Source organism: Mytilus edulis, chromosome 6 (genome assembly GCF_963676685.1).
Source record: "Mytilus edulis chromosome 6, xbMytEdul2.2, whole genome shotgun sequence".
Classification (NCBI taxonomy): Eukaryota; Metazoa; Mollusca; class Bivalvia; order Mytilida; family Mytilidae; genus Mytilus; species Mytilus edulis.
The window spans coordinates 49,238,223-49,256,753 of record NC_092349.1 but is presented as its reverse complement, the minus strand read 5'-3'; the positions used below and the strand labels follow the sequence as shown (position 1 = coordinate 49,256,753).

The 18,531-nt window shown below is 33.5% G+C and overlaps 2 protein-coding genes across 2 annotated transcripts in view; both read left to right on the top strand.

The window, feature by feature from the left end:
- LOC139527828 (uncharacterized) overlaps nucleotides 1-6,494 on the top strand; it is a 28,590-nt gene extending 22,096 nt beyond the window's left edge. Inside the window, exons 9-13 of the mRNA XM_071323506.1 lie at nucleotides 1,160-1,310; nucleotides 2,279-2,367; nucleotides 4,237-4,305; nucleotides 5,301-5,436; nucleotides 6,419-6,494. Of these exons, the coding sequence (XP_071179607.1) occupies nucleotides 1,160-1,310; nucleotides 2,279-2,367; nucleotides 4,237-4,305; nucleotides 5,301-5,436; nucleotides 6,419-6,453 (480 nt within the window). The 3' untranslated portion in view covers nucleotides 6,454-6,494. The remainder of the gene's footprint in view (nucleotides 1-1,159; nucleotides 1,311-2,278; nucleotides 2,368-4,236; nucleotides 4,306-5,300; nucleotides 5,437-6,418) is intronic.
- A 532-nt stretch (nucleotides 6,495-7,026) lies between these two features.
- LOC139527829 (uncharacterized) lies at nucleotides 7,027-13,603 on the top strand. Its single transcript, XM_071323507.1, has 6 exons — nucleotides 7,027-7,415; nucleotides 8,708-8,727; nucleotides 10,516-10,563; nucleotides 11,317-11,349; nucleotides 12,287-12,322; nucleotides 12,879-13,603. Exons 1-6 carry the CDS (start codon nucleotides 7,384-7,386, stop codon nucleotides 13,466-13,468), a joined length of 759 nt encoding a protein of 252 aa, XP_071179608.1. The 5' UTR covers nucleotides 7,027-7,383; the 3' UTR covers nucleotides 13,469-13,603.
- Nucleotides 13,604-18,531: the final 4,928 nt, after the last annotated feature.

The following is an 18,531-nucleotide window of genomic DNA, read 5'->3' as shown; positions in this document are numbered from 1 at the left end:
GAAAAAATATTACAGTCATTCCTTAAATATAAAGATTAATACTAGTTTTTATCATATACTTAGCATTGATATGATAGCTTTTGCATATGTGTACTTAGTTATCAAAGGTACTAGGATTATAATGAGCGACACAAGCCATAATTTCCCATCCGGTCTGATAACCCATATCAGGGGCATCTCGTGCACAAAACCCATAATAGTGCCTCTCGTGCAAGCTACTTCCGGTATTTCCGGTATCGGTTGTTTACTTTTCCATTGTGACGTCAGATGTTTTTATGACGACGTCAAAATTTACGGGAACTTTTGTGGGATAGTTTAGTACTTGCTAACAAATGCCATTGACAATTATGAATCATTTTATAGTACAACAAACAAGGAGTTTTAATGATCATAAAACTCTTCCAAATTTTTAACGTTTCAAAATGCCTCTATAAGAAATAGTAATATACATAAATATGAAGGTAGTGATATTATTGTTGGGCAATTATAATGTATTTTTGGATTCATAATTTAACTTTTATATAAAGTTTTTGACTGTTTTAGTTATTTTATTTGTTAATTTGCCATACATAAAACAATTGTCGGAAGTATATGATAAAGCGATTATTACATGGCCTTTTCCATATCGACCCGGGAATCATCACCTCGACTTCGTCTCGTGCTGATATGGGGGTCTCGCGATGATACCCGGCCGATATGGAAAAGGCCATGTATTAATCTCTATATGAATACTAGTGAAATATAAAACTTGCACAAAATAATACATATGATATTTGAAATAAGCAAATGTAGTTTTATCATAAATCTACTGTTAAAAAACTTTGAATTTGGTAATGTTATGTATTTCCTTCTCCGGGAATATATTCTTTTCCCTTTACTAGTATTTGGCAAACCTTTTGAAATATATCTTCAACATTGTCCTATTTTTTGTACCTGTTCTCCTTTTCTCTTGTAGACAAAACATACATTTGGCGTAAAATAGTAAGCCTGATATATATCATTAGTTTATTTTAATGTTCATACAATTACTTTAAAGTAGTAAGAGGCACATACTTTGAATGAGGAAAACATGCACTTTGTGGCATTGGAGTAGATATATCCAAATAGCGCATACTTAATTAAGCCAATTTTAGTGTTGTTTCTGATCTCGTTTTGTTAGGTATGTAGTCTCTTATCTGGGGCTGTTGGGAAGAGAAATGTTGATATTCAGCTACAGAGACTAAAGAAGGCATCGATTTCTTGTAGCGAGTGTTGTAACACACAGCCTGATAGGAGTGGTGTCCCATGTAACAGAAATCTATGCAAATTGGGCAAGTATAAAATTGGCGGTAAACTGCAAATAACACATTGTTCTAATGGCCTCCTTTCGAGTTATATCCATTACCAGAAAATTTTGTCTATATTTTGCACTTTGTTACATCATTTGCCAGATACACGATATTGCATCTATCCCTGTTCTATCAAAGTTTGCCAAGCGCCGTAGTGATCGTCATTATGCAAGATAAACTAGAAATAATATTTGTTCAATAAGTACTTAATCACAATTCTTTAATGATAGCAGTGTTGAATGTCGGTTATAAGAATTAAATTTGTCTAATAAATCGTACAATGTAGCCTTATGTTTTTTTCAACCAATCGATCAACATAAGAAAGGGAGTGACGACGCCCCTAAACGCACGAAGAATGTAAACTTAAACCAAATCCATTGACGGAAATCGAAAGTTGTCTATTATTTTATTCACCATTCTGTATTCAAAATAATAGATAAGTGCAGTTTACAAGTCGCAGATTCATAATACTTACGCTTGCATTCATTACAATATTGCTATAATCATTCCCTTAAGATATATGAGACATTCAATAATTAATTCATGTGTAAGAATTCTGCTTCTCAATTATTTGTGACGATATTCAAAATGTAACAACTGAATAAATTCATGCGGGTTAACCAATAATACACATTATATACGACTTTCTGAGACAGGCATTTCTAGAAGACAAAATAATACGTTTTAAGATATGTACATGTATGATGTTTGTAGATTTCTTTCTACTTTGATATTGGATTTCTTTGACTTCTTCATATTAATGATGTATTTATTGTTTTGTTCATGTTTCAACATTTGTATATTAATCTGGCTAAAACAACAACTTGTGTATTGGAATATTAATGCACCACAGGAACAGTTAACGTGGTACGGTTTGGTATGAAAACATTTCAGCTGTTTCTTAATTCAAAATTGCTGTAACATAGTCTCTTATTTTGTTCAATACATAGGAACTTCCGCGTATGAGACATGCGGTGTCTGTGACCGTGTGTCAAGTCCTGGTGCTTGTTCTGTTCATCAAGTTTGTCCTCCGAATGAGGTAAATACTTTGTTTCACTTGTGTAACTTATGTTCAACCAGTTGATAAAAAAAATCGTTTATATGTCATTTGGGCACGGTACAGTAGTATGATTAAGCATACGTTCCAAGAAAACCGATGGTCGATCAACATGAAACAATGCTGATTTGCATGCCACAAGCAAAACTACATTTTTCGATGACTCAATAAGGAAGACATGGCCTATTTCCAATGGGAAAATTAAAGTAATAATACTCAAAACCGAGCGTGACAAAACTTTAGCTAAATTGTTAAATTTGGCAAATCAAGGTTGACCCATCTCTGGAAATGAAAATGCTTTTCTGAATTGTGATTCAAATTTCCTACATATATAATTAACTTTTCAATTTCCGAACATTATCAGTTCACCGAGAATATTCATGCGCGAGTGCTTGTTACAAGCCATGATGGGATTGCAAATAATCGCGAACGCGATGGTAGGTCAATATTGTTGCTAGATAATATGGTGACATTTCTAGAAAGTTGGAAACTTTAGAATTTTGTCAAATCCACAAACAACCTCAGCGAAAAAACAAAACAAAACAAAAACAACACCGTTGGCTGGTTGGCGTTTACAAGGATATCTGCCGACTTTGAGTTTTTGAGTTTAGATAATTCTTTGTTATATGGAGTACTTTTCACGCTTTATCGAAAGATACTAAACACACCGAAAAATTCATCACTGACCATATACAGAATTCGTATCCGTATTTATTTCAGTACATATTTTGACAGTATTGACATTGACTTGTACCATTACTCTTTTCTGTTTTAGTAAACATATCGTTCATCGAATGTTGTTTCTCTGTTTTAAATCTGCCTGCTTCTATTATTTAGCGACCCTTTGATTTATTACACATTCTAACGTGACGTCCTTCAAACGCTTTGAGTACACACCCGTGGTAAAATATGAATATATTGTTTGGGCTGTTCCGATCGTACTCCCACGTCAAAGGTTTGTTTATGAATGAGCTACCCGACGTCATAGAACGATGACGTCAGAATATAAGCATTTTACGGGAAAGATACACGTTTTGAAACCTAAAAATAGCACAACAAAAAAAAACGTAACCAAACGAAGCTAAAATGTGTTATATAAGCCACTTTTGTATTCTTATATGACAAATACGTAAAATAATTATTTAAATTCATTTAAATTCATCCAAACCTATCTAAATATGTTATTGTTACTAGTTTAAGCATGTTACAAATTCAGTTTGTTCCGTTCTTTTACGTCAATTCAATAGTGTGTTTATTTCTGGGAACGGCAAATAATGCCTTCACCTAGAGCGCTTCGATCCAAAACAGTTGCCGTATTTGTCCTATTAGAATCGAAACAATTCATGGGGACTTGAATATATCGTGATTTTACAACGGGTTGTCCCTTTATGCCGATATTTTACCCCTCGCTATCGCTCAGGGTAAAATATTTGTCATAAAGGACCAACCCGTGGTAAAATCACGATATATTCAAGCCCCCATGAATTATTTCTTAATTTTATCAGCAGTATCGTGGTTTCTTTTTGACGTTGACACTTTCCTCCTTTATCACCGACCCCCCCCCCCCCCCCAAAAATGAAACGTTGTCCTACGCAAGTGGTAAGGGAGCCTCAGGTCTAAAATATTGAAGACTTGGAATAATAGTTAAGGTGCGCGAAACTCAAAGGATCATATTTAGGAGGGTAAACACATTAATCAAATAAGCTGACAAGGGCAAAGAAATAATTCAAAATGAAAACACTTTATAAATTATAATGACTTGCTTCTGGTGTCTGCCAGATGATCATCAATACTTATTTCGGTTGATTTAAAAAAAAATCAAATTTTGATTTGTTGTAAATATTTTTTCAGGTGTGTACCGTTAATTCGATATTTTCCGGTGGAGTTGTAATATATGAACTTGGATGCGAATTAAAGACAGTAAGTACGGGAAATGATACATCAATAAATATAAGTTAAACAAAAGAAGACACGACACGATCGAGCGAGCCAGGAACAAATATTGTGATCTAATAGTAATAATTATATTTCATTCGGTGGGTTTTGTAGCGTACACTTCAAAATAAAGACTTTGACCAAGTGATTTAGCAACTGAAAGTATTTCTAATAACAAATAATTAACAAACAGGCAAATGACAGTACCGGATATAGGTCACTACTAAACACGTTTTAACTTAGCCTATCGTTAATCATTCATGGCTAGAAATTCAGACGACTGTAGTCTTCCAAACAACTAAAGCCTTTATTGTCCTTGCTTTGTTAAATAAATTTAAGAATAGACTAATGCATGTAAAAAAAGATTTATCAGATAAATTGTGAGAAAAACTGTTGATCTTGTCTCTAGTTTAAGAAACTTTTGTCTTAGTTCCGTGCGTTATTATGAAAATTTTCAGTTGACTACGGGGACACACATTTGTTATCAGCAGTGAAATAACACATTGAGCTTTGAATATAGTACGGAATACGGTAGCAAACGAGTTCACATGGCCTCATAGCTGGTTTCAAAGTACAATCACAAACATAATGAACTCCGATGAAAAGTAAAAACGAAAAGTCTCTTTCTCATGTAGACAATGGGAAATTAAATCTGGTTTTACAGCTAGCTAAACCTTTTACTTGTTTGCCACAATGCACGTGCTACATTTTGTACCTTTTGTTTTATATATTTTCTCATCGACATCGTTTCCACATAAATTTTCAAAAAGAGATGCTGTTTTTGATGTTCTACCAGTATTTACATATCTGAGTTTTGTTTATTTAGTTTATTTGACAATGTTATCATAACCCATTTAATAATTTTAAACATATACCTGGTTATAATTCATATTTGGAGGTAATGTACTGTATTTGTTGTGCATGAAAGAGACAACATATCAAAAATCTAATTTAATTTTTAGTAAACTGTGTTATTGTAGGTTTGTGACGCAACTTTGAAAATATACAAAGGATCTCACGGGAAAAGAGCTGGCCATGGGGATCTAGTTTTATGTTCAGCATGTTGTAGTGGGAAAAATTGTAACACGAAGGGGGATTGTCCTACCCTTATTCGAAGTAAGGCCATTAAGGCAAATATATTGTACATAAAGTTCTATAGCTATAGTATAAGACTGGTTTTATTGGCCAAACAATTTTTTCAAAGATAATTTAAAACATTGCCATATTGAATTACAAGCCCATGTTCTTATACGATTGATTCAATGCAAATAAGTACTTTAATTGAATTGAGTGCATGGTAACGAAATTTAACCTACTACTGATCATGTGATCACTTGAAAGCCCCGGATGTAAAATCAAAATTTCATGTTAAAACCTTAGCTGTTCTGAGATCAAAGCCTGCTGACTATATGTCGCAAGTTAACTTTCGAAAGAAAGTGTGGCATGACCCTAGGCAAACAAGCATTATTTGAAAGTCTGATAATGGTGCATCTGATCATTGTTGAAATGCAATATTATGAATGGTAGCTTATTACCAATGGTTATAATTTACCAATGAGAAACTGCGATTGCGTTATATGTATTTATACATTGCAAACATAAGATAGAAGCTACTCGGATTTATGTACACCAAACACAAACGTAAGATGCTACATGTAAGACATGCTAAAAAAAACCAATATTTTTATATTTTAATTTGAAAGTTAAGGTTATTACGTACATGTGTACAGAAACATATGTGCTGTATCGGATATATTTTGACCTTATGTAAGTGCACGAATGCAAGATCATATATAATAGTATAATACTCTGTTTTAAGAATATTCCAAACAGGAATCAAAGACGAATTTTGTATATTGTGAAAATCTTCAAACAAATCCAGACTTTCCATAGAGAGTTTTATCAACCCAAAATAGTTTAAAAGATGTATTTAGATTCATTTGCATAAGGTCGATTTCTATTCGACGCTGCTCGTATTATACAGAGCAAATTGAATAGTAGTTTTTTTTTAATTTAATTAAAATGTATTGTTATTCCTTTAATACAATCGGCATATGCTTTTTCGTATGGTTTTATGTTTTGCTATTGTATTTTTCAGATCAGCCTTGTTTTAACACTACAATTTGTGGATGATACCATTGAACTTTGTTGAATAATAAAATTCTTTAGCTATATACATGGTTTTAAGTTATAGGACAGGGGATACAGTTCGGGATTCTCTGTTTCATGAGGTTACAATGTACCAGTAGAGAAAAATGATAACAAATATTGTTTTTTAATATTTTTAAAATGGACAGATATTACTCTCAAATCATACCGTAGATTGGTTTCATGGTATTCGACAGAATGTTTACACTTAGTCTAGATAAAAGTAAATTCCTAACCCTTATAAAAGCAGAGCTCTTGGGATTATATTGGTGTCTCGGGTTGATACGGATGCGATATTGAAAAAGCCATATGATATTCTATATTTAATCGCACAATAAAATACGACGTTAGGGTATTAAAGACCATAAAACTGCCACGGCACAAATATTGGTTAAGGTGGAAGGGGTATTACTTATCATTTCAACATGCAAGCGTATGAGAATTGTAGAGTTTCTGATATAATTCTTTAAAACCTGCAAGGATTCACTGTACACGAAGAATTCGGATTTAACGTTCCTCTTCCAACCAAACGTGGCTGTGTATTTTTGCATCCCGCACAGATAATTGACTATATACTACATTGTTTTCACATCCCCGATTTGCGTTTGTATGTGTGCTCTAGTGCATTCGATCTACATTATTACTCACAAAACTGCGCTATTGTTATGAAATATTTGATGATAGGATCTTAATACACTGGAAGATAAATAGACTTTAATAAATATACTGATAACAATCCAAATGTCAATACCCTTATTTCAATGAATACATACGTCACGCATGGAATATATACACGAACTGTTGGAGCTTTAATTCGTATATTTGAACCTCTATTTGTATCAGTGTTGTTTATTAAAAAAGGCTAATGGTAAATGTGTGCCCTGTCAAATAGATATTGTTTAATTACTTGCAAGTATGAGTTTTTCGTATGAACATCCAGTTTTAACGTAAGTAATTTATGATATTTTTGTACACAACCAGTCCTTTTATTTAAATCAATTAGCTTTTGTCGTGTTTTTTTTTAATGTTTATTCAGGTTTACATGACTGCATTGCAATGTGCGTATTGTAAACTCCGTATCAAAATTAATAGCAATTTAAAGATGCCTTCACACACGATACAAATAATTGAAAAGAATAGCTTGCCGGACAAAGAGTAAGAACTGTCATATGTAATGAGTTTTCTTGTCAGGATCAGTATTGATCACAAAACGCATGATGTACTTTAATTAATAGTCGAAGTACAAAAAAAACCCACCTAAGTTAACCCTTTTGAAGCACGAACACACACTGGAGTAACTTACAGTCACAGAACTGGAATTGTTTTCTTTTTTTAAAGCTATAAAAAAGAAGATGTGTAATGATTGTCAATGAGACAACTCTCCACAAGAGACCAAAATGACACAGAAAGTAACAATTTAACTATAGGTCACTGTACGGCCTTCAACAATGAGCAAAGTCCATACCGCATAGTCAGCTATAAAAGGCCCCGAAATGACAATGTAAAACAATTCTAACGAGAAAACTAACGGCCTTATTCATGTACAAAAAAAAATGAACGAAAAACAAATATGTAATACATACACAAACGACAAACACTGAATTACAGGCTCCTGTATACTCAAGTCAGTAGTGATATTAAACTTAAATTGACTTACTACACTACATGTATAACATTACCGACCGTGCGAGGGCTGTATAGCCAGTCAAGGTCGTTAAACACTTCCATATATGTATAACATTTGGTCTCGTTGACAATACTACCAAATCTTCTAATTTTATTATGATAAATGTTTAATATGTCGTTAAAGCATCTACATTTAATACTTTAATCATTATTATCTTGTTCAACTCAATAGTCGATTTATGTGGCTTAGGATACTAGTAGTTGAATTACAGTGGTGTGTGACGTTATGAATTACTTCATCATATTGCTATCACAATAAGGATGTGTGGTATATTTGAAAATAAGATAATTATACATGTAAAATGTATGTTCCAATGACCAAGAGACAAACAACTATTTTAGTTCATAGTACAGTCTTCAACAATGAGCAATATTTTTCTTTTTCATAAACTAATGGTTTTTTTTCTATGTGCTTTTGTAAAACTTCTCAAAAATGATATTTGTCAAAATCTTATACGTTATATTACATGCATGCATAACTGTAGAATAAACGTTCGAAAATACAATACCGGTTTATGTTAAAATAGCAGTATTGGTATTATATATATTTCAGAAAAGAAGACTTACTTACAGGTCAGTATCCAAAAAAAGAACAAATATTACTGTAGTAATAAAACGAAAACGGAAATTTGTTTTCGAAATGAATTAAATAGTCTTATAGACTTAGTAAATAATGTAGTACACAGTAATTTCAATAGAGATGTGTATAGTAGACAATTTCCCACGATTCGAAACGTTTAACAAGATAATTGAAAACATTTGGTTAAATATCTACCATGAAAGATGATGATGATGAATGGCTGCTTAACATCCAGCGGCAAATTTATATGCATATTGAGGACGAGAACATTTAAATGTTATATGAACGTTAACCCTGTTTTGTACTACACCAACACCTTGAGCCGGTTGTTTACGTGCTAATTTAGCCCGCAAGACACATAATTCTGACTCTAATCCTACCAGTCTTTGCTCTTAATTAAGGATGTTTGCTACTCTGTTAAAAAAACAAGCTTTTTAAAAGACTGTTATGAGATGATAGTATATGAATAAAGAAACAAAAAAGCAGAAAAATGGAGGGTCCGTGAGCTTGTTTTCGAGATATAAGCCGTTGATAAATTTGGCGAGAAATAATTCTCTCTAGATTTTTCTTATATTTAACATTGGCACATTTTTTGTTTAAAAAAGTACGAAAAAATAACAAGGATTTTATAAGATTTTGAAATACGGCTTATTAAACTTTATGTAATAAAATTATGAAAGAAAAGTAGGGGTTAGTGGGCAATTTTTTTTAATGGCAATGCATGGATAAAACCAGAGGATTCCGAAAATCTGACAAAAAAAAAGAGGAGCAAACATCCTTAATCGTATTTTCCGTGTGCTTAGCGGAGAAGCAGGAAATATCCATTTTAACGTTTTGGTTTGACCAGGCTGGGTTCGAACTTTGAATTCGAGGCGATAACTCTACCACAGAACTAATGAAACAGTGCAATCACTGAATGAAGTATTTACTTTATTCGTCTATAATATGTTATAGATTCGTAAAAGTTCATATGACTTTTAGGCCTTTAACAAAATTGTACATGTACATGTAGGACAAAATGCAAAGATATAATGACTGATATGCGACAGACAAATTTAAAGTGTAATCGGATATTTATTTTGTGAGCCCATCATTTTTTTGTTATTCCAAGAGCTAAACTAATGGATTTATTATAAATGATCTTTTCCCTGGCACAGGACGAGAACGGTATGGGTAATCTCTAGTTGTGTTAAACAGCTCACAAAATCTTACAGAGCTTAATTATTGAACTTCTACCGCGTAGTACCAATATGGAACTATGTGTATGTCATAATTTATAACTCCCAGTGGCAAATATTTCACGCAAATTCAGAACGACAACAATTTGTCAATACATACATGTATGATGTGTCGATCCTGCAGAGCCGACGAATGAGATAAAGTATGGTAATTTTTACTGTCAGTGGAAAACCAGGTTATTTCGTAAAGGATCTTATTGTTTAACTAAGACTCCTCGAAAAGGGTTTGGCAGTTCCGTTAACGTGTTATTTTACGGAAAATCGAATTGTACATCACAATAATTATTCCGATCGGGCGTGGCTATGTATTCACACACATCTTAGGGGTAAACGACACCGGCTTCAGTCTGAATTTATTTTGGGTTGCTAGATGTCATTAATTTTATATCTTTATCAGACTTAGGAGTTTACCATTGCTGTATAACAAACTCATTCAGAACTTTCGGACAGCAACGTTAATTTTTGAATTCCTTCTTTTTGATAATAAATTATTACAAAACCTTGTGAAAGGATCATAACTTTTAAATTTTTTATTTATTACAGAAAAGAAGCCTGCATTTCAAACTCAACGAACGAATTTGACACATAAGGGTAAGTTCAATTAAGATTTTAATGGTTGTACAATGTATACACATGTGTTTTTAAAAAATCCAGTCATGATTCATATTAAAAAAAAAAATTAAAAATTACATATTCTCTCTTTTAATTTGAAAAAAGTTAAAATATGCAACATTCTGTGACCGAATCCATATGCATTGAACTTGAAAAAATATCTCTATTATAGAGAACATAATCGTTAGATGTATTTTTTTTAACTCTCTATGTAGTTTCTTTAAAATCTTATTTTGTGAATACCATGAATACGTGTCCTTAATATTTCTTATGATTTAAATATAAGTTCTATTTTAAGACCGTTATTTTCAGTCTGAAAAATGCTGATGCCGTCATTCCTTATAATTTAATTCTAAGCCACGGTAAATAATGAAAATACATGTACGTTGTTGACGTCACTGTCGCATGATACAATTATGTTTGTGAGCTGATAGACAAAACACTATCAGCAAATCAGAAAAGGCGTTACATCCAAAATCAAATTTATTTCGAAATGGATATCCATTTTCAAAGCAATAGTACGTAAACATATTTTAACATTGTCACGAATAGCTTGTGCAGTCATAGATGTAGCTGTTGTATTTCAGACGAAAATAAAATACGATATTGAAATTACTTTTGATTATTGTCAGCCAATCAAAGTTACGGATCCTAATGAAACACTCATGTAATGTATAATTATGTAGTAATACAGTTGATACATTTATGTTTTCTTATATATTGTTTTTGAAGCTACGAATCCTGAGTACAAGTATATCGAACGAGGTAATATATTGAATCATTACAAATTATGATGTCATTGTAAAACTGTATTGGTAAAAAAAAATAAACAAAATATCCTGTAACTTACTGTTCGATGAAATTACCAATCTAACTTGTATTAAACATTGACTGCTTCATTTTGGAAATTCATTGTAGAGTGTAAAAGTGTTGATCGAAGTATATTTTGTATAATGCGTGGTAGCGCGTCATTCTAAAAAATGTGCGCACGATCTAGGCTTTAACACCCAACTGAATTTACTAAAAAAAAACAACAACAAAAAAAATTCGTTACTTATTATTACAATTTTTTCGCTATGCTCATAAATACACGATTACTATAATGTTTTTCCTTTATAAACCTAAGTACTTTATTGTGGAAGCAGGTGTCATCATGAATGTTACAATTATTTTGAAATGAAAAGTTGATTTCAGAATGACGCGAGATTGTTGTTAGCCAATAAAAAAACGTATTTTAATGAAACATACATCTTATGTAACTACATGTATATTATAATATACAATTGATTAGATAATAGAATGTTTTACTCTTTCTATTCAGTATACATTTTTGTACATGTACTTCGGTAAATCGGGGACGAATTTGTTTTCGTTTATGAAACTTACATATTAAACATTAAATTTATTATTTCTAATGAAATGTAGAACGAATGAAAATTATAGATTTCTTAAAAATAAACATGCGGGAATTTCTCGCTACATTGAAGACCTGTTGGTGACCTTCTGCTGTTGTTTTTTATATGGTCGGGTTGTTGTTTCTTTGACACATTCCCCATTTCCATTCTCAATTTTAAAGATACTATCCAATGTCGTACCCATTATTGTATTAGCATGTACTACTCTAATATTGTGACATATTTAATAAAGCACATTTGGAACCTGTTTCGTCGTTAAAGCGGGTATTTATTACTATACATTTCAGATGCAGTTAGTTATTCGGTTGCAGATAGAATAGAAGGTACAGTTTGACAAATATAGAAATAAAAAAAGATCATTTTATTTTAATGTTACACTTGTGATGTTGTAACTTTTAACAGTAATTTGGATCAATTCATATCATATACATACATGTACAAACATATACAAGGCGTATTTTAAACAGTTTGTTATAAATTATCTAAAAGATTAATTGATCATTGGGTCATTACATGTATATATAAAGTCTACTGGGTAATATCGTATGCATGTTCAGGACGAATATCAAAAAGAGAAAAATCAGGCGCAGATCCAGCCATATTGGAAAAGGGAGGGGAATTGAACCCGATATATGACAACAAAACGCTCACATGAAGTTAGGGGGAAAATAAATAAAAGGTATGTGGATCAACCCTAGATCGACAAACACACAACTCTTTTCTTTGAGAGCCTTATTTTATAAAGTGACAATGTACTGTATGAAAACATAACGTGGACAGTTTATACACAGATATACTGTATTAATTTTTCTGATTTTCTTTAAAAAATCTTTCAGTAAACATGGTAAATGATAATAATATGATAGATTTCATTTGTAGATAATTACGAGCTCCGCCTGGTCCTGTTTGGAACTAAACAAAGTGGTAAAAGTTCGACAGGAGACATGATATTAGGTGAAGCTAAATTTCCATCGCAATGTTTAACAAAAAGCAACACATCAACAAATATTCTTCATACAACAATTAGGTGTGGGAAAACAATCAAAATCGTAAAAACTCCTGGATTTAGGATTAGTGAATTGGCGAGGGAAGACGTCAAAGTAAACGTTGTGAAAAATATCAACACAGCAACCCAACAACTCGGAGAGGAACCCCATGCATATCTGTATATAATTTCATCAAAAACTAATTTAGATCAAGAAACGAAAGTGATCGACCTCATATACAGAAGATTGCGAAAATTAATAGATAAAATAGTTATAGTCTTTACAGGGTTTGACTTTCTACAGCCTAAAGGGTTGTCGCGCTTTACGTACCTTGAAAGTCTGCCAGACAAATTTAAGACTTTTGTTGCGGACTGTAATGGTGAAAACAGAATTTTATTTTTTGATAACAGTAGACTTTTTACCGAAGCTTTGGCTCATACCCAAGTATCAAAACTTATCAAAATCGTAGAGACTCTGTTATAATATCGGTGTAATATGCACATGATGAATAGCGTACAAATGTAGTCACCTCGATTTTAATAAGTAATATTTGGATAACAAATATTCTGTTTTTGCGTCTGTTATATGAAAATAATAAATAAAAGATTGCGTCGTATTGGTCACAAAATGGTATTTTTCTTCCCCTTGTATAGCAACGTCACCATGTGATAAATGACCACATGTGAGGCGGAATTGACCGCAATTAATACCCCAGTCCCACTAGGCCACGATCGCACTACGATCTGTGAATAAAATGCAAATTTTGATGATCGTGGTACGATCGTGTAGGTCGCAGTAAGGTCGTACCACGGTCGTGGTGAGGTTTTCAAGATCGTGAAGAGCGTGGCCAACTTTGAACATGTTCAAAACAATCGTGGTGCGGTCGTGGCGAAATTAGGTCGTAGTAGAAGCGTAATGAGAGCGCACTAAGATCGTAGTAAGATCTCAAAGGTCGCTGTACAATCGTAGCGAGAGCGTAACGAAAGCGTGATTCTATTCGAAGAGATTGAGCTACGATCTCACAGCGACGTCATCACGACCTTAGTAAGTTCTACGACCATCACGTTCTCACCGCGACCCAACTACGCTTCCACTACGACTTTACCACGCTGTTAACGACCATAGTACGATTCTAGCACGCCCTTGCCGTCCTCATCACGCTCTTCTCACGACCTTACTACGTTCACACTACGACCATCATTTTTATTGTCATTTTCACATAAAATATATAAAATATAAAAAAACTCTCAACCATGCTTCTCGTTTTTATATAGATTAGACCGTTGGTTTTTCCCGTTTAAATGGTTTAACATTAGTATTTTTGGGGCCCTTTATAGCGTGCTGCTCGGTGTGAGCCAAGGCTCCGTATTGAAGGCCGTACCTTGGCCTATAATGGTTTACTTTTATAGATTTTTACGTTGATGGAGAGTTGTCTCATTGGCACTCATACCACATCTTCCTATTTATATTGACACATCTGTGTCATCTCTGCTATCGTTCACTAAAATATCTTCATTTGAGATTTATGGACCAGCAATAGGTTGTAATTTAGGTTTGATTGGTCGTTCACACATCTCTTGATGACAAGTATTATACTACTTATGTGTATAGTATCAGTTTAATTGAAGTCTGGAGATGGCATGTCAGTTAACTGCTAGTAGTCTGTTGTTATTTATGTATTATTGTCATTTTGTTTATTTTCTTTTGTCACATCTTCTGACATCATACTCGGACTTCTCTTGGACTGAATTTTAATGTGCTTTTTTATGCGTTTACTTTTCTTCATTGACTAGAGGTATAGGGGGAGGTTTGAGATCTCACAAACATGTTTAACCCCACTATTTTTGCGCCTGTCCCAAGTCAGGAGTCTCTGGCCTTTGTTTGTCTTGTACTATTTTTAATTTTAGTTTCTTGTGTACTATTTGGAGTTTAGTATGGCGTTCATACTTTGCTCCCTCTGCCTCTACATCAACCCCTACCACCACGCCCACGTGTTCTAGTAGATTTTGGTGGCATGACTGTATTGTTTCCGAGAAATCTCCGTTTTAATCAGAAATAGAAGGAATGGAACTATATTGATATGAAACACGATATTGACGGTATTGCTGAGAACGTAGTCAGATCGCGGTATGAACGTAGTATAATCGTGGTAAGAACGTGCTATAATCGCAGTAAGATAATGTTGCAATCGGATAACTCGTGGTATGGGCGTAGTGAGAACGTGAAGAGCGTAGAAAGATCTTTATAAGCGTAGTGAGGTCGCAGAATAAGCGCGGTGAGAACGTGGTTTAATCGTAACGGGATCGTTGTAGAAGCGTAATTAGGACGTAGTAGCATCGTAAAAGCAACGAAAATTCACATTTTTATGCCGCTCATACCGCCACCTCACCACGATGTGACAGTGGAAAAAGCAGCTTCGTTTATTATTTTGGACTTTAATACAAAATTCTCAATTGTGATATTTTAGACTTTAATTCTCTGTGTTTTATAATTCATTTTATTTTATAATTTCGTTTCTATTTACATTTCGTATCCAGGACTTAAAATCAACATGCTTTTTAATTCTTAGTTTGGACATTGAGTGACATGTTTCAATCTGTTACCTAATTAGTGACATTTTACCTTATTCATAACGTATGATCTTAATTGTCATAATCAGATTATCATTTAATATCTATTCTTTAAGTTCTAAAAATAGTTTAATCTTTGTCACTGAACAATATCACTCAAATTAATTGTTATTTGTTATGTCTATACTTGTCAATTCAATTGTGTATAAATACTTGCTTATAATTTCGATAAGCAAGATTTGGACTCAGGACTTTACACTGAACACAGTCCATCTGTAATAAAAGTAGTAGTATTCCATACTGAATTATTGGTTTATTCATCGCTAGTTCCAAAGTCTCCGTAGTTAGTTTTCACCAGAGTTTCAGTCTCAGAGTTCTCATTGCTATTCACAGCAATCGTTCATTGTGTGATCAGGTGCATCACACAGTTTCAGTAACATGAGGCCATTCAGTCAGGCTCTTGTCACACACCCCACAAGTCCCCCAGTTTCCCCGGTGACAGATTGGTGGACGACGACGGCGTGCTGACTTCTATGCTCAGCACACGATCCAGAGACCTTAAGCAGCCAAGCGAGTTCCCCAGACAAGTATAGCGTAGACAATATTCAGTGATGGAGTACAGCTTTCGACCACAATGGAGACCATGGAACATCCAATCAGGTTACAGTCCAGCATGTGGGAGATGCGGTAAATTCCATAAACATTATATTTGCAATTCAATCAATCAAAGATGCTATTCGTGTGGAAAATTCGGACACTATTCCACTAAGTGTTTTTCAAAAGCAGCAAAAGACCGACAAAGTACACCAGTTCAAGTGAAATCTAGAAAGCAAAAGGAGCGCGATTCAGCTAGGATACACAGCTTTATTCAACGTAAAAACATTATCCGATCCTTACCGTTCTCTGGTATGAGGAATTCAGCTTTCGTTCATTATTTGGATAATTCAAATGTGCTCAAAACAGAATTAAAAAGTGTGAAGCAGAAAAGTTTCAAGGAAAAGAATAAAAATCTAGAACAGCAAAAGTGCATCGAGGCACTAAAAATTCAATTAAAGAATCAGCAAATCATCGAATCAGAGAGAGACCAGTTCAAGCAAGAACTTGAAAACCTTCGTCAACAGAAAGAAGAAAGTGCTTCGCGTATTAACGTCCAGGAATATGAACACCAAATTCAAGAATTAAAGGACCAAGTAATTGAAAAAGACAAGACTGTGAAAATGGTGCAAGATCTTTACTTTATGCGTTCAACCGAATTTACAGACGAAATACAAACATTGAAACATGAAAAATCAGACCTTCATTCCAAACTTCAATCTCAAGATAATTCGGTTAAACAGCTGACAGAAGAACTTCAAAACCTCCGTCATGAAAACTACATGTTGTCTTCAAGTCAAAATCAACAGCGACCCAACTATAACAACAGACACTATAACAACCGCAGAGGCGGCCGATTTAGATAGTGCTAAGTCGAGGACGGACTTAATTGGGAGGAGAGGCATATGTGACAGTGGAAAAAGCAGCTTCGTTTATTATTTTGGACTTTAATACAAAATTCTCAATTGTGATATTTTAGACTTTAATTCTCTGTGTTTTATAATTCATTTTATTTTATAATTTCGTTTCTATTTACATTTCGTATCCAGGACTTAAAATCAACATGCTTTTTAATTCTTAGTTTGGACATTGAGTGACATGTTTCAATCTGTTACCTAATTAGTGACATTTTACCTTATTCATAATGTATGATCTTAATTGTCATAATCAGATTATCATTTAATATCTATTCTTTAAGTTCTAAAAATAGTTTAATCTTTGTCACTGAACAATATCACTCAAATTAATTGTTATTTGTTATGTCTATACTTGTCAATTCAATTGTGTATAAATACTTGCTTATAATTTCGATAAGCAAGATTTGGACTCAGGACTTTACACTGAACACAGTCCATCTGTAATAAAAGTAGTAGTATTCCATACTGAATTATTGGTTTATTCATCGCTAGTTCCAAAGTCTCCGTAGTTAGTTTTCACCAGAGTTTCAGTCTCAGAGTTCTCATTGCTATTCACAGCAATCGTTCATTGTGTGATCAGGTGCATCACACTGTTTCAGTAACAAGAGGCCATTCAGTCATGCTCTTGTCACACACCCCACAAGTCCCCCAGTTTCCCCGGTGACAACGATCTAAATTTATTTAAGATCGCGGTGAGCGTGGTGCGATCGTGGTCTAGTGGGACTGGGGCTTAACACAGACAAATAGTGCACGAGTATTGATGTATATAACAATAAGAAGATTTGATATGTTGCTAATGAGACAACTTTCCACAAGAGTAAAAATGACAAAGACGTAAACAACTGTAGGCTAACGCGCGCCTTTCAACAATGAACAAAACCCATACCGCATAGTCAGCCACATAAAGGCCCAAATTATGTACAAAATAATGAAGGAAAAACACTTTAAGTCGCAGTAACAAACGACAACCAATGAATTACAGGCCTCTGACTTGGGAAAGACATATATGCACAAAGTGGTATGGCGGGGTTAAACTAAATTTGACAAAAAATCGACAAAGGAAAAAAAATACTTAAAAGTACCAAATGGGATATCATTCAGAAAAAAAACCTGATTGTAGGGGTTTTTCATCATTTCAGCGGCATATGATGTTACAGCGCTCAACATCCTGAACAAATGTGAACTATGAAAACAGAAATTAACCTAACTTTTGTATTTATGGTTTAAATTGAGGTTAATATAATTTTTATGGTAGCAAAAATAAACGTGAAAAAATACAACACATATCTTATCAGCTGGATATAAATTAGAATCCTATTTTACTAAAAAAAAAATATAGATGATAAACTAAGATGCCGCTTTATGCCTTCCATAATTTAATATTACATGTAAATTTACAACTGTTTCAATGCATCACGTGATAGTTGAAATTTTTTTGGTTATTAGCAAATGCAGCAAACTGCAA